Source organism: Chenopodium album, chromosome 21 (genome assembly GCF_948465745.1).
Source record: "Chenopodium album chromosome 21, dcCheAlbu1.1, whole genome shotgun sequence".
Lineage (NCBI taxonomy): Eukaryota > Viridiplantae > Streptophyta > Magnoliopsida > Caryophyllales > Amaranthaceae > Chenopodium > Chenopodium album.
The window spans coordinates 40,151,098-40,167,973 of record NC_137854.1 but is presented as its reverse complement, the minus strand read 5'-3'; the positions used below and the strand labels follow the sequence as shown (position 1 = coordinate 40,167,973).

The following is a 16,876-nucleotide window of genomic DNA, read 5'->3' as shown; positions in this document are numbered from 1 at the left end:
ACAACTCCATCTCTATAATTATATTGAAGCTTGCACAATACATATATAGCAAATATTCATGGACTAATAAGTCACCATACACATCAATACATCAAACTCTTGAGTAACTCTTATTCATATGCATGCATACACATCAATATAGATTTTTTTTTTTTTTTTTTTTTTTTTTTTTTTTTTTGATGTTGTAGCCAATATGGCTAAGCAAATGTCTTGGATGGAAGAAATCCATGTTGAAGGGAAGCTTCCCATATCTTTTCAACATCGAAAATGTCATCACCGCATTCATTCACATTCCATCCTTCTATAGCATGTACAATTCCTGCCACACGCCACGCGCTAATCACACTTCTTGGCAGCCAGTTCTGCTTATATATGTACACACCCAAAACACAAGGCAATTAGTTAATTAGAGCTTCAATAATTGAGGAAATAATAATACTCGATTAAATAATAATGGATTGTAAGAAGTGGGGAGAAACAATTTACGAACCTCACAAGAATGCAAGTTTCCGAATGATTTAGGAGCCACCAATGATGGTGTGTTGAGATAGAAGCAATCATTTCTTGTTTTCTTGGGAGGGAATTGAGAGAAAGGAACAAATATAGTTCCTTTGGATGCCTTAGACTGCTCGTCTTTCGTTAAATCTTCTCCGACTAACCATACCTGCATCAAAGAGAAAAACAAATATCATCTCCGACACTATTCGAATACAATAATTTCACCCTAAAAAAAAAAAAAAAAAAGGTACCTTTTGATTAAAGCCATTTGTTATAAGAGCCAAATTGGAGCCATCTTCTGTGGTCAAAGACTTTTTAAGCTTCTCATATTCAATTTTTCTAATGGTAGTAACCTAAATATGATATGAAAGCATATGTTAATTTCATATACGTACTTAATTCTACATATTTATTGAAATTCATCACATCAATGTTGTTTTACTACAGTACATGGCCATAAATAATTTACTACCTGGATGCCCTTGTGACATAGCGCCGAAACAATGGAATAAGCAACCTTCGACAGCCTACCCCTAAACATAACCTGGGAAGTGCCCACGGGAATGCTATTAAGCACCACCGCGACTACTAAGCTACTACCATCAACCACTTTTACTTTGAGCTTAGGGTGCTTTTCCAAGTAAATTTCACCGTTTCTATTGAAACCTTCCCCCTAAGAAGTTAGTGGTCAGAAGATAAAAATTAGCTATACATATTTCACAGTTTTAATAACATAACATTAAATAAAATAAAGGAATAATCATAACTTGACTTGCCTGATTTAAAAGTCCTAGGCTTACTACTTTGATTCCTTTCTCCTCTGCCTCTAATATGGCTTCTTCAATCAACTTGTTTATAGCATATCGCTTCATTTGTAAGAGATACTACACCAAAATTTCCAATAAAAATATATATATGTTAGTTCCATTTTATGTCAATCATATATAAATGTCAAATGGCTAAGTGAAAATTACTCACTTCTTTCTTAAAACGTGGCACAATCCATAAATTTGCCTTAAGCTTCTTAAATGTGTTTCTTTCGATGATGAACGTCCTACCATAGGCCCAAGCCATAAGCGCGGACCAGCATGTGAGAGGCCAAATTAGCCACATGTACCATTTGGAGTTGAAAGGCTTCGAGGCAAGGGAGGCAAACCCAAGCCGAAGATGATAGACAGACTGTAGAGTTGTCAGATGCGTAAGGTGAACCACATCCGGAACATCTTCCGGCTTCTTCAGAGAAATTTCATAAACTATATCTGTTGATTCATCCATTGTTCCATAGATGTAATCATAGAATGGCATGAAAAGACAGTAATTTGTCCTGAAACGGGTGTGATGCAGAGAGTGATACCTGTAAAACCAGAAAAACAGTATAGTTATATTTGTACTTACCTTATTTTGTTTGAAATAATTAAGTCAAACAAAATAGAGCCTTATGGCCTGTTCTCTTTAGCTTAATTTCAGTTCAGTTCAGTTCAGCTCTTAATTTCCTTCTCTCATAAACAATTCATTTCAGTTCAGTTCAGCTCCAATTCAGTTCAGTAAATCAGAACAAGCCCTTATTACTTTTGTACAATTTAAAATAGATCGAGAGTTGTATTGTACATGTTAAGTTACTTACGAGGGAGTGTACATGAGATATTTAAGTGGAGGAATCATATCAAACACCCATTTTGGAATGACCTCAAAGTTGCAATGACCCATGCTGTTCATCAAATCGATGTAAGTGATATACAACGCGGCAGTAGCTATAGAGATAGCTCCCATGAATGTGGTTACCAGCAATGGTATTGCAAAAATAACATAATACCCTATGACTTCAGCAAATGGATGAATCACAGCTGCAACAACCAAAAAAATAATATATGACGAGTAACATATACATAAGGTTTAGTTGGTTACGTTACTCTACCTATTTCCAATTGATATAACAAGTACGTTTGTGGTGACTTAATTACCAGTATGGGGTTGAGATACAATAGAAGAATGGTGATGAGAGTGGTAGCGAGAGTAAAGGAAGTGATGGTGTAGAGCGCGATGTAACCAATAGTAGAGGAACTCAACAGGACCAATGTGAAGTATGAAAGCTAGAAGGAGACCATCCATTCTCCATAAAGGCATGTTCTTTACATCCTCTAGCACCCAATATGCAATATAGAAAAAGATCCCATTAAGCAGAATCTGGTCATCCCTGATTGTATAATTTAGCACATACATGAAGGTGTCATATATTTGTACAAAGAAAAACGGAAATTAAAAATATGTATATAAACATGCATGTAACTGTCGTATATTGATCAATAAAGAGAAAAGTGTTAGTTTGATCACTTTAAACTTTTACAGCTATGGAATTTCTCCCCTTATTGCCATCGAGGGGTAGAAATAGTTCTATATATGATAATTTACTATCTATATCAAACATGGAGCAACCAAATTAAGTAACAACATTGATACTATATATCGCCAAGGAAAAACAAACAACATTTATGGAATTAAATTAATTACGACACTAAGTTGAGGATAATAAAGTACGTTACCATTTGCTTTCCCTGTCAACTTGGTCGAAGTCGATACTCCTATCAACAATAAGGTTGTTGCCTTTTGCTGTTCGATATCGAGACAGACTTATCCATAGCTGCTGGTGAAGCATCCTCCATAGCATAAAAAAGGACACAAAGAGATAAAATGGTTTTCTTTCCTCCGATCTCTCAAAGTACAAGTATATGCTATGAATTATCCATGGTGCCACTAAAACATACTTCAACCAACATAAAATTATATCAAATAATTAGTTGTTAACTCGTAGAGGTTGTTTATAACGTCATTTAGCTATCAACATACATGAAATTTAGTATTCGTAACGATGAAATTTTGCTCGGCTTGTATATGATTAGACTTGTTTTTAAAGCTTAGATGATTTATGAAGATATTTTTAATTTTTTTAGGGTTTGTTTACATGTACTGGAATGAGTTAAACTGAACTGACTAGATTGAACTGAACTAATTGTAGTTGAACTGAATTGAATAAAGCTGAAAAATGAGTATTTTATGAGAGAAGAAAATTATTAGATAATGAACTTAACTGAACTGATTGGAGTTGAACTGAACTCAATTAAAATTAAGCTGAACCGAATAGGCCCTTAGTCTAGGACCCAATATTCTATTACGTCCTTTTCAAACCATCGATGAGGGGTGGCCCGTACAATTGGCTGTCATGCGGTATACAGTTATACACTGACGGTTTGGGTGACTGTCGGAGAAAATGTGTTCACCAATATCTCTTCTAAATAAAGTACTAAAGTAGCCCGACAGTTAGCGACGTCCAAGATATTTTGAAGGTGATGCATGGAGAAGAAGGTAAAATATTTCCTCCCCAAAATAGAAAATACCCCTAACCCAATATTATTAAGATTGTGAGATACCATCTGACCAAATAGTCAAATACTACTTGATTGCCACGTGTTCTTGTTAGGTCATGGAAAATACTTCAATGTTGCATAATTGCACATTATTATATAATTAATACCTAATAATTACTCCAATTTTTTAGTGTGTATTTAATGTTTATATGTAGCATTGGGTGCTATAAATATACCATTTTTCTTTCATTAATTTGTAAAAAAAAAAAAATAAAAAATAAAAAATAAATAAATAAATAAATAAATTAAAATAGAAAAAATACGAAGCAATAAATAGGAAATGACAAACATAGAGAGTATACCTTGAAGTTACCAAGATGTTCCCACGGCCAGTGAGAAAAGATACCAGGAGTAGACGCCATACACTTTTATTTCTCTTACAACTTACAATTATTAAGTACTATAATATTTATCACTCTCTCTTAAATTAATTAAAGCTACAAGTACAACTTTATTATTATTATTATTATTATTATTATTATTATTATTATACAATGCTAAGCCTATATATATAAGCTACAACTTCATTATTATAATGACTCTCTCAAATTAATTATAGGAGGAGCCTGTAAGAAAGTGGCCCCTAACCCTATCCCTGACTTGCTTTAGGCAACTTGCCATGCTCTTCGTGGCGACATTCACACCAGATGTTCAATGAATATATTATCCATATTAAATCTTAATTTTAGTTGAGAAATTTTTTACATCACCTGCTTTGACTTTTGCATTATTCACCACCCCTTCTTTAATCGTCTTTTGTTAATAATATGTAAGGAAAAACATATTTATGTGAGATCGTTTTGAATTCGTCCCAATAATTACTATCATAATATATAACTTTTATAATTTTACTTATCGTGGATTAATGTTATTGATCGTTAAAGTTTTGCATTGACAAACGTGATAAAAAAAACAGGTCAACTAATAAAGAAAAGAGGAAGTATGTCGTATTACTACTATACATTCGCCAAATGGATGAATCACCGCTGCACACACAATAATTAACAATTAACACACAAAATTGATAAAAAATGTGTACTACTCCGTAGTAACTAATACTTCTTCCGTTTTCTTTTAGATGCAACACACCCTTTAGCGCGGTAATTAAGAAAGGTGGGGTTTACATGATATAATAAACCTTAAAATAGTATGAGTGGTTGTTAGGAGTGTAATTTAGTGAGTCATGTGCTTTAAATAAGGGAAATAGTATAGTTTTTCCCTAAACTAACTTTCCTTTTATAGTGTGTTGCAAGTATTGTGACATTTCCTTTTTAGGGAAGTGTTGCAAGTAGAAGAAAAAGGAGAAAGTACAATCATAATTTATTACAATACATACTCCAAAGTTGTTTGATATAATATATCCTACAGATTAATTAAAATAAAACGGTGTTACATTTAGTGATGACTTACAAGTAATTGTGACAATAAGATGAGCTGAGCTGAATTTGATCCTTCATATTCAGCTTCAGTTAAGCGAGCTCAAATTATGTTCAAACTCGATTTATTTATTACATTATAATGTTTATGAACCGTTTGATTATTAAACGAGATGATAAACGAACGTTTTTTATGAATGGGTTTAATTGTAACATGTTTCTTAAATAAACTAGCTTTAAATGTACTATAGTTGACATTTAAAAAATTTATTAAATTAGCAATTTAGCATAATAATAATATCTTAAGTATAATATTTTATGAAGAAAAAAAGTTGTTAAATGAAATTATATCAAGGAAAAATACACTTTAATAATCCCAACTATGGGCGATTTACCTACAATAATTCCAACTACCGTTTATCCTACAATAATCCCAACTATTAGGTTGGTTTTCCTCCAGCGGTCCCAAACCGGTCAACAAAAGTCAACAACCTATTATTGTAGGTTGTTTGACACGTGTCAGTGTGTGAGTGGTTCCAAAAAAAATTAAAAAAAATAAAAAAATAAATACAAAAAAATAAATACAAAAAAATAAAAAAAATAAAACTAAAAATAAAAAAATCTGGCAGCCACCTCCACCACCTGTTGCCCAAACACCACCTCCAGCCCTAACCACCACGTCCACCTCCTGCCGAACACCTAAATTGCACCACCTCCAGCCCTAACCACCACCTCCACCTCCTGCCTACCACTTAAATCGCACCACCTCCAGCACCAACACTCCCGAAACCCCTGAATCGCACCACCAACACCCCCGAAACCCCTAAATCGCACCACCAACAACCCCGAAACCCCTAAATCGCACCACCAACATCCCCGAAACCCCTAAATCGCACCACCAACCGCACCTTCGAAACACTTAAATCGCACCACCAACACCCCCTTGCCCATGAAACCCTTGCGCGTCACGACCAGCCGCACCCCCGAAACCCTTGCCCGTGAGCTTATTAGAGCTTGAATCCGCGACACCCCGCCGGAAATTACTCCGCGAGATCGCAGGCGGTGGTCGGATGTTAGCTATGGGGCTGGGATTCGGGATGGTCGATCTCCCGGTGGTCAGATTTGGGAATAAAGGGTGGTTTTCGTGGCTGAAGTGAGGAGGGGGTGGCGAGCTAGGCTGAGCTGATTTTTCTTTCTTTTTTATTTTTTTTTAATTTTTTTAAGTTAAGCCAATCATGTGTTTGACATGTGGCAATTAAAAAACCAAAAAAAAAAGTTTACCATTTCAGCAGGTAACCGGTTTTTGGGACTGCTGTAGGAAAACTGACTTAATAGTTGGGATTATTGTAGAATAAACGTTAGTTGGGATTATTGTAGGTAAATCGCCCATAGTTGGGATTATTAAAGTGTATTTTTCCTTATATCAAAGCTTTCACATAAAAGCACTTTGCGTCTTCGACATATCACATCAAACGAGTAGCTCGTGAACATAAATAAACGGGTACGTAGTTCCTGAATATAAATAATGAGTAGTTTATGAAAAATGAATCCATATAGTTTATAAATTATCTTCGTTCGTATAAGTTGTTCTTAAATTAAAAATATTCATGTATTCTAACTAAATCCGCTAATTAGATAATTTATTCGTCCAATCACAGACGTGTAATAACGGGTACGTGTCTCGCTGCTACACGCGTAGCTATTCTTAAAACGATCATAACTTGAGCTCTAAATCTTTGTTTGAGGCGTGTAATATATCGTTGGAAAGCTCTTGAATTCTAATTTCTAATGCAATTTAAATAACTCCAATATCATTGGTATATAAAAAGTTGTGATCAAAATAGTGGACGAGACTCACATTCGTCAAGTCTTTCATCAACGCCTTTGCTTCTTTCTATCCTTGTTTCATCTCGAAGTCATGATATGAGATTCTTGAGCGATGTAGCTTCATACTCCATTATTATTATACTCAAGATTAGTCATCCATAATCCATTTGCATCTAAATCACCTGAAATTCATCAAAACACACAAACGGAGACTAGTAGAGCATAACCTAAGCAAATAATATATAAATACACCTTAGACCTCTAAATCCATAAGCAATGGAGTGTAATAAGCACCTAAAATGTGTACAAATTAGGACATATCACTTTTATCAAATAAACACATACCTTCAATCAATAATGCATATCCTCTATCAAATAATACATATCTACCACCAAATACTACATATCATATATACTTGCCGCACCCAATACATTCTTTATTTTCTAAGTATATTACTTTGTGTTTTGAATTTATGAGTATATTACATACATCCATTATTATTTACTTCTTGCAACATACCCCTTCGGCACGCATTTTAAGGAAGATATTAGACTAGGTAAACGGATAAATTAATTTACAAAATTTTACCACCTATGAGAAGAAAGGGATAAGTTGCTATGGTTTACAATTTATAGCTTAATTCATTCATTTTCTAGTTTTATCACCTCTTCGAAAAGCGTGATAAAAGGTGTGTTACAAGTATACAAAAATAGAGGAAGTATTTATTTATTCTTTATAATGAAAAAACTGGATTTATATATATATTTTTTTTTTTGGCAAGAAGAGAAAGGATTTCATTAATGAAAGATAGCCAAACGGCACTTACAAACAATTCCGAGGAAATCTAAAATTCCAATACAAATACAATTCACCTTAGAACTAGTTACATCGCAGATTTGATCAACGATCGCCTTTATAAAAATCTTCATCTGAAGCAATACAATCTGTGACACTACTAAAATTCGGCCAAATTGCGACCGCCTCAAACGGTCGCAAAAACTAGCAAAAACGGTCGCAAAACATAATTGCGACCGTCAACGGTCGTAACATGACGGTCGTTATTCTCCTGGTCGCAAAAAAACAAAATTATGACCGTTTGACGGTCGCAGATTTTTTGCGACCGTTTTTACTATTTTCAACGACCGTTAATAAAACGGTCGCAGATATTAATAATTGCGACCGCTTTATGAAACGGTCGCAGATCTTGAAATTAGCGACCGTCATAAGAGGTCGCAAAAAGTTTTAAAAAAAACAAAAAAAAAAGAGAAAACAGTCCCATCATCCACCCACCCTTGACCCTGATCCACCGAAACTAGATCCCACCCAAACCACCACCACTGCCCACCCTAAACAACCACTAGCCGCCCACCTTCAACCACCAATATTCACCACCACACCCACCCTTAAACCAGAAAAACATAAATTTATCAAAAAAAAATTAACCCAGAAATTTAACTAACAAACATCCGATTAAACCAACAAAATCAACCCATATAATTTCGAACAAATTTACAAAAATCAAATAAAAAATCGGAAACAAAAAAAAGCAACATAAATTACTCAAAACAATTTAAGCCACAAATAAAATGCACAAAAATTAAACAAAAAATCAACAAAAAATACGAACACAAATCAAACCCACAAACACTAAGCAATATTTCAAAAATTCAACTCAAAAAACCCACAAAAATTCGAACAATCACACAATTTCGACAAAAATCGAACCACTATTCGAACAAAATCAACAAAAATTCAAACCAAAAGTCGAAAATCACACAAAAATCGAACCAAAACTCAAACAAAAACACAAACAAAAATCGGAAAAAAAATTGAACAATCATGGAAATAAGAGAACAAAATAAAACAACAAAAATTGAAAATAAACAAAAATATAATAAAAATTCAGAGAAAAACACACATACCTCTCACAAAACTTCTTCCTCTTTAGGTTTATATGGTCAAATTCGACCATAAAAACTCCAGATCTGGAGTTTTTATGGTCGAATTTGACCATTAATACCAAACTTTGACGAGAATACAACACCACACTTCATTAGTTGACAGAAATCCTAAGAAAAAGATAAGATGAAGAAGAAACAAAGAAACAGAGATGGAGCGAAAATCCTACGGAAAAAGAACGAAAAGGAGAAGAGGAAAGAATACGGGAGGGAGAATAGGAGGAAATTTAGTTGCTTTGTTTGGTTTCTCGGCAATGAAAGTCAGAAAATAGGAGATGAGAGTGAAAGAGGAAATGAATTAGAGAGAGGAGGAACGTGAGAAGGAAGAGAAGGAAAGAGAAGAGATAAGGAAAATGAAGGAAGAGCAGCGGCTGTGTAAAAAAATTAGGGTTAGTGTGAGTTGGAATCCCTTTTATACCATATTTTAAAAATAAAAAAAAAAAACAATTGCGACCGTTAAAACGGTCGCAAAATTAGAAATCTGCGACCGTTTTAGAGGCGGTCGCAGATTATGACATTTACGACCGTCTCTTTGACGGACGCAGATTATGATATTTACGACCGTCTCTTAGACGGTCGCAGATTATGACATTTACGACCGTCTTTGACGGTCGCAGATTATGACTTTTACGACCGTCTCTTTGACGGTTGCAGATTATGACAATTACGACCGTCTTTGACGGTCGCAAACGATTTAATTTAATTTAGAATTATTTTTAATTGTTCAAACATGCTAGCGACCGTCTAAAAAGCTAAAAACGGTCGCAAATTTGCAACCGTTGTCAAAGCAGTCGTAATATTGCGACCGCATAAAAAAACGGTCGCAAATTTCATAATTTGAGACCGTTTTTCAGACGGTCGTAAAAAAACGGTCGCAATTTAGCCGAATTTTAGTAGTGTGAGTTAGCACTAATTCGGCTTGAGATCTACATATGAATAGTTGTTTGGGTGAAAAAACTCATATGGCCTTCTAGACACTTTTGGAGATTGTGAAACCCTAAATCTTCAAACTTTGACAGACGAACAAACAAATAAATTAAACCTAATAGTAGATCAAACTCCATCATAAAGATGTGATCTTTTATTGAAAGCAATTAAAAAGTTTTTTTTTGGGGCTTACCACCGGTAAAAATACCGATGGAAGCCCCTACAAAAATTTACAATTGAGATCAGATGAAAAGAGATGGAAGAGAAAGAGAGAGAAAAGGAGAAGATTGAAGGAAAACCTTCAAAAAAAGAAGAAAAATCTAGTAATGGAGGCTAGAAAAACCCTCCCAAGGGAGAAACCCTAGAGGGAACCAAAAAACCCTCTCAAGGAGAAAACCTAGAGGGAACCCTTAATTCGAAAAAACTGGATTTATATCCTTCACTTATTATCAATATATTTCTTGGTTATATTATCCTTCAAAACATGCGTAGTAACCCAAAAAAAAAAAAAAAAAAAAAAAAAAAAAAAAAAAAAAACAATGTTGCATAAATTCTTCAGAAAGACGGATGTATGTTAATTTATTGTAAGATGGGTTAAAATTAATATAAAAGTATTTAAAGTTACCTTATTTATACTACAAAAGTTATAATTTTTTTGAATAATTAATCTTCTCTAACAAAAAACTTATAATGTATTATATTAATCATTTTAGTCTTTATAGTATGTAATCATGAATCTATAAGAAATTACACTTTAAAATAGAATTCAAGTTAACAAAAAATTAAAAGTTATCCTTTAAATAGATAAAGTTACCATAAAAATAGTTAAATTTACTAGCGACATGTATTGATGATCATTTAATAGTCTTGAGCAATGCTTGTAATATGAGTCAATTTGAATTGATCATTTACTCATTTGCTGATGAGCGGATTAGATTTCATTCAACATAAATTTAGACGTGGAGTAATCAACAGAAATTGAAATGAGGAATAAAGATGATGTTTCAATTTACTTCGTAATACAAATGAAGCCGGGTATGCTTTATTTTTTGATCATTTGCAAAGTATGTAGGCAAATTAATTTCTTTTTATATTTGTGTAAATTTAATAAGTTATATTGTAAAATTATTTTTCCCTAGAATTAATTTGCATACATATATCTTGAAATAAGAGATTTAATTAAATTACTCCGTAATTTTATTATTGAAAGCCTTAGCTTATTGAAATAATCATAACTTAAACTTGATTTCGTTTGAAATTTATTATTTTGTACATGCGGGAAAAATAGGTTTGTAGTATTATACAAAGTAGTAAGAAAAAAAGATTCAAACATAAATGTCAAGAAAGTGAAAAGTGATTTGAGAAGAATTATTTTTCTATATGGAAATTATTTGAACATAAATCCCTACCTTATAAAAAGTGGGAAGTTGTTCTTATGAACAGTGGTCGGACCTTTATACCCTCAAAATTGTTTATTTACATTATTACCCCCACAATAGTGTACACCTTCTGCCTTCAGCTTTCTCTCTCCTCTCCATGTGTCTTTCTCTCCTCTCCATGTGTCTGCGAAAGTGAAGTATTAACTGCTCAATTTCATCTCTGTCCGAATTGCCGAAGAGAAGTGAACTCAGAATTGCAAAATTCATCACTTCAATGGAGAAAGTTCTAAATTTACAAGAAAATTCTAAATTTACAATTCTCCATTGAAGTGCTGAATTTTTAAAATCTGAATTTACAGTTCCAATTGAGAAAAAATGATACACGAGATGACATCAAAGGAGCATTTCGTCGTCCATCGGCTGGTGACGACCACAGTGAGGAAGGGGGTACGACAGCACAGCTGCCTGTCGAGGGGGCGGCGGCGGAAGATGACGGCCGAACTTTATGGGAGGTGGGTCACCGGTGCCTCTTTCTCTCTCCTCTCTATACAGTGCAAAAATACAAGGTTTGTACAAAATATTATTTCTGAATTGTGGCCAACAATTGGTTTAGTATTGATTTATACTCACAATTTTAGGTACTCTAAGAATTGCACTTAGCCATGTCAGAGCCATCATCATGAGGCAAAACAATAATCCCAGCAGCGCCTTAAATCTTATAATCAGTCAATAGCAACCTAGAAAATCAAACAAATTAATCATATACAGCAATAATTCCAACATTCCATAATCAGCAAATACGCCTGAATTAAGATATCATACACATCAAAACGAAGGAAATGCAATTAAATACATCTTATCACCTGAGGATGAGCTCCACTTTTGAATTCTTATAACAAGAAACACCTACTGTATCAAGGGTTTTTGATTTTTAAAATGACATTTTGTACAAAATACAAGGTTTTTTATTGTTGTTTATTTGATGGCTATATTTGTAATAGTATAAATACATTGATTAAATTATTGATTTTTCTAGCTGGGAAATTCATAAAGTGAAATTGATATGTAGTTCATATTCGTGTAAATCAATGGCATGTTTGTGAATTAGTGTGAGTCTTTTGTTTAATTTTTATGTGTAAAAGTACACCATTTGGTATATGATTTCAAAGTTTCAATACATCTACTGTATTTTGCTCTTTTTTTACATAAGGAGATTTCACTTTATTTTTAGAGAGTGAACTCTCTTTAATATTACAATTATAAAACTTATCTTGGATATTATTAGCTTGTTTATGCTACTTGTTGGTACTTATTGCTTTAGTTTATGAAGCAAACAATTCTACAGTCAATTGCCCTGCTCTATTGTTTTTGATTTGTCATGAAATTCTCCTTTATTATTGAATTAGTTATACGCTTTTAGCCAACATCGTTTAGTCTTGATAGTTTACATTTATGGGCATATATATATATATATATATATATATATATATATATATATATATATATATATATATATATATATATATATATATATATATATATATATATATATATATATATATATATATATATATATATATATATATATGTCTTGAAGTTTAGTCCGCAACAGGGTCTGAAGGAAAGAATGTGGGGATGTTTATTTGGTAAGGATCAAACTTTAAGCTTTATTGATATTCGGGTAGGGTATCTTATCAGCTTATGTCAATATTTAGAGAAAGGCTTCCTTTTAGTTGGTGCACTCTACAATTTCAATTCGGTGAGGGAGGAGTTGAGTACTTGTATCCAGAAGCCTTTGATTAACCTTTAAAACCACTCTGAGAGTATTAGAGCTTCAAGCACAATGTCTGCATCGATAGGCTTCATAACCTATCTATCAGTTATTGCTTATTCTGGTTCGAATATGATCATAGTAGACCACATCAGAAAAATTCAAGTGATGGTTTATTGAATACTAAATTTCTATCATCCCTTCATCAAGCTTCTGTCATTATGTGACGAAAATGTGTGATTCCAAGTCATATATTGTCATGGCTTTATTGCCTCTGTGATGTAGATTGGACTCCGATAAGGATGTAACTCTTTAGCTGAGGCACGCGCTGCTGGGTTCAGTGAAGAGAATAAAACTTTAGGTGAGATGTGGGAGACCATTCCCAAAAGTGATTTTGTGATGCTGCTGATTTCGGACTCTGCTCAGGTTTATGTCTCTCTGCAATCTTGCTCCTCTAGCGTGGAAGTTTTATTTTCTCACATTTCTCAATTGCATATTTCAATTAGTTCTCAATTACATATTTTCTTTAGCATTCTTGGGTTGTCTTATGGATTTGTTTTGGGGCACCTGCAGTCTTTGGGAAAGGAGTTTCCCAAGAATTTCAGTGTGATTGTTGTATGCCCAAAGGGAATGGTGCCTTCTGTAAGGAGGTTGTATGTCCAGGGTAGAGACGTCAATGGTGCTGGAATCAACTCTAGCCTTGCCGTTTACCAGGTTTGGTTCTTTTCATTGATTCTTGCTAATGCATTGTTGGCGGTGTGCCTTTTCTTATGCTTGAATTTCCACTCAATATAAACGTGTTTCGTCGCTGCAGAATTTGTGTTTTGTTTAGTATCTTAGACTTCTGGACAAGAGCGTTACAGTATGTACTATTATTTTCTATCAAAGAAGATAAATTATATCTACAATTTCTCAATTACTATTAATTTTAACTTCTATCTCTAATTGGTAACTCAGTTAAATGGATGAATTTGAAAGGTCTACTCAATTAATAAGTAATTAAATGAGAAATAGAATAAGTCCATGACAACATTATTTACTGCCTACTGAAGAACCAAAAGGTTGTTGATGCAGGATTATGGTACAAAATAACTACGGTGAAAGGTGGAAGAAAGCAAGTAGGGATTCAAGGGAATAATCAAAGGTTAAAAGAAAGCAAGAAAGCAGTTGTACAAATCAGAGCTATTTAAAAGCAGCAGGTTCTCGAATTTACTTGTCCAACAACTGAAAATTTCACTTCTATATGTGATGGGTAAGCACAATGTTTCTTTTACCCCATGAATTTCATTTTTTTAAAAAACCGAGAAACTTCACATTATTTAATTAAGGGTGTTTCATATTGTAGCAGATTTCCCACAATATCCTACAACATCAAACACAAGAATGAGTGCTCGACAACGAACGATTTTAGGGATTCCAAAACCTAAACGCCAAAAGCAATCAAAGACAGGTGAATATCTCTAAATAACAAGCTATGCATTTCTCTGAGTTTGTAAAGAGTTGTCTCAAGTAAATGTCTATTTTAAACTGCTTATAGCTGGTGCTGCAATAAATATCGGCCAATCGCTGCCTACTAAACCCATGGAGTTGCCTGCCCCTCATTTTTGCGATAAGTGTCGTGCAAAAAAAATAGCCTTTGAGTCATTGCATTTTTGTTGCTGTGATGGTGAAGTTGAAATTGCTTCTAATGCTTTACCCCCTGAATTAGATAAACTTTATACTTCTAATGATGATGATTCGGATCATTTTCAGACATATTCTCGCCTTTACAATAACCTCTTTGCTTTTAGCTCAATTGGTGGATCAATGGATGGGGATATTCATAAAGGAATATATGCTTTGAAGGTTCATGGCCAAATTTATCATAATATTCCTGACCTCTTGCCTGATAATGAACCACCACAATATTTACAGCTTTACTTCTACGATGCTATGTTTGAGGCAGAAAATAGACATCGTCTTTTTCCAAACTTACGTCCGAGTATAATTTCCTTGATCATGGCTATTATGCTTTTGAATCCATATGCCAGGTTTTTCAAGTCTCTTCGGGAGACTGAAGTCACTGAAGAGACTGAAATCAGGCTCAATAAACACCCCGTTCTTGATCAACGTGTTTACAATGCTCCGACATCCGAAGAAGTAGCTGTCATATGGAGTGAAGGTACTTCATCTAGCTAAAGCAACAGCCCACATATCATTGTTTATGGGAAATCAAACAAGAGCCATAGGATATATCATTATTATGGCTGTTACGATCCTCTACAATACCCGCTTCTATTTCCTCGAGGTGACTGTGGGTGGCATCACGGTTTACTAAAAATGTCTCACGGAGGACGGTCCCAGGTGGAAGACCTTTCAAATATTGTCATTTCAGACAATGTTCAAGAGGCAGCTGATTTGGTAACTGAAGAAGGTTCTGGTAAGACAACTAATTGTGACTACTTACACCAAAAACATGTTAATTCATTTATGTCATTCCCGTATTAATCATGTAAATGTAACTACTTTTATAAAAAAAATGGAATTGCAGCTGCTGATCGGGGGAAGAAGGGCAAGCTTATTTCTTGCAGGGAGTACTATGCATACAAGTTTCAAATGCGTGCTAGAAATTTCATCCTACGGGCTGGGCGGCTGTTCTTGCAATATATTGTAGACATGTATGTGAAGATAGAGAATACTCGGCTGGATTTCTTTAGACAAAATTAGGCACAAATTAGAGCTGAGCTATATCAGGGTTTAGTAGATACACTTGAAGGCGGTGAAGCAAATGCATCGAATGTAGGTCAGTGTGTTATCCTCCCTCCTTCCTTTTTAGGGGGGCCTCGTGATATGCAACGACGTTATCTCAATGCTATTGCTCTTGTACAGCGTTTTGGGAAACCGGACTTATTCATAACAATGACCTGCAACCCAAATTGGCCAGAAATCAAAGCAGAGCTGGCACACGGGGAAAAAGCACAAAACCGACCCGATCTTGTAGCTCGTGTTTTCAGAACAAAGCTTATAGCACTGAAAAAAAAAAAAAGAAGAACAAGTGTTTGGAGAGGTGGCTGCGTTCATTTATGTAGTTGAGTTCCAAAAACGTGGCTTGCCACATGTTCATATGCTCATTATTTTAAAGCCGGAATTTAAGATAAAGCATCCGGACTCATTTGACAAGTACGTGTCTGCTGAAATTCCTTCCCATGAAAACCCACACTTACGAAAAGTGGTCTTAAACCATATGATACATACATGGCCCATGTGGGAAGGATAACCCTGAATGCCCATGCATGAAGCATAGAGGAATGGAAGGGAAGTGCAAATACGACTACCCTAAGTCTTTTTCTGATATTACAACAAGCCATGAAAGTGGGTATCCTAAATACAGACGTCGGGACACAGGGGAGTCTATTGTGATTCGAAGGAAAAGGTTGGACAACTGTTGGGTCGTTCCATATAACCCTTATCTATCTGCCTTATTCGACTGTCACTTGAATGTGGAGGTATGTTCAACAATTCAAGCAGTTAAGTACCTTTACAAATACGTTTATAAAGGACATGATCGGGTATCATATAACATACAAGCTTCATCAGGCCCTGTAAATGAGATTGAGCAATTCCAAGAAGGTCGTTGGGTATCCCCTTGTGAAGCCGCATGGAGAATCTTTGGGTTTGACCTGTTTGAGATGAGCCCACCAGTAGTAACATTGCAAATTCACCTGCCTAATCAGCACA

General features: G+C 34.5%; 2 protein-coding genes across 2 annotated transcripts; both read right to left on the bottom strand.

The window, feature by feature from the left end:
- Nucleotides 1-2: 2 nt before the first annotated feature.
- LOC145602270 (very-long-chain aldehyde decarbonylase CER1-like) lies at nucleotides 3-1,874 on the bottom strand. Its single transcript, XM_081658451.1, has 6 exons — nucleotides 1,477-1,874; nucleotides 1,275-1,382; nucleotides 971-1,171; nucleotides 750-851; nucleotides 491-664; nucleotides 3-362 (listed from the first exon to the last, which is right to left on the bottom strand). Exons 1-6 carry the CDS (start codon nucleotides 1,801-1,803, stop codon nucleotides 198-200), a joined length of 1,077 nt encoding a protein of 358 aa, XP_081514577.1. The 5' UTR covers nucleotides 1,804-1,874; the 3' UTR covers nucleotides 3-197.
- A 244-nt stretch (nucleotides 1,875-2,118) lies between these two features.
- Nucleotides 2,119-4,282, bottom strand: LOC145600822 (very-long-chain aldehyde decarbonylase CER1-like). Its single transcript, XM_081656684.1, has 4 exons — nucleotides 4,223-4,282; nucleotides 3,039-3,259; nucleotides 2,460-2,692; nucleotides 2,119-2,342 (listed from the first exon to the last, which is right to left on the bottom strand). Exons 1-4 carry the CDS (start codon nucleotides 4,280-4,282, stop codon nucleotides 2,119-2,121), a joined length of 738 nt encoding a protein of 245 aa, XP_081512810.1.
- Nucleotides 4,283-16,876: the final 12,594 nt, after the last annotated feature.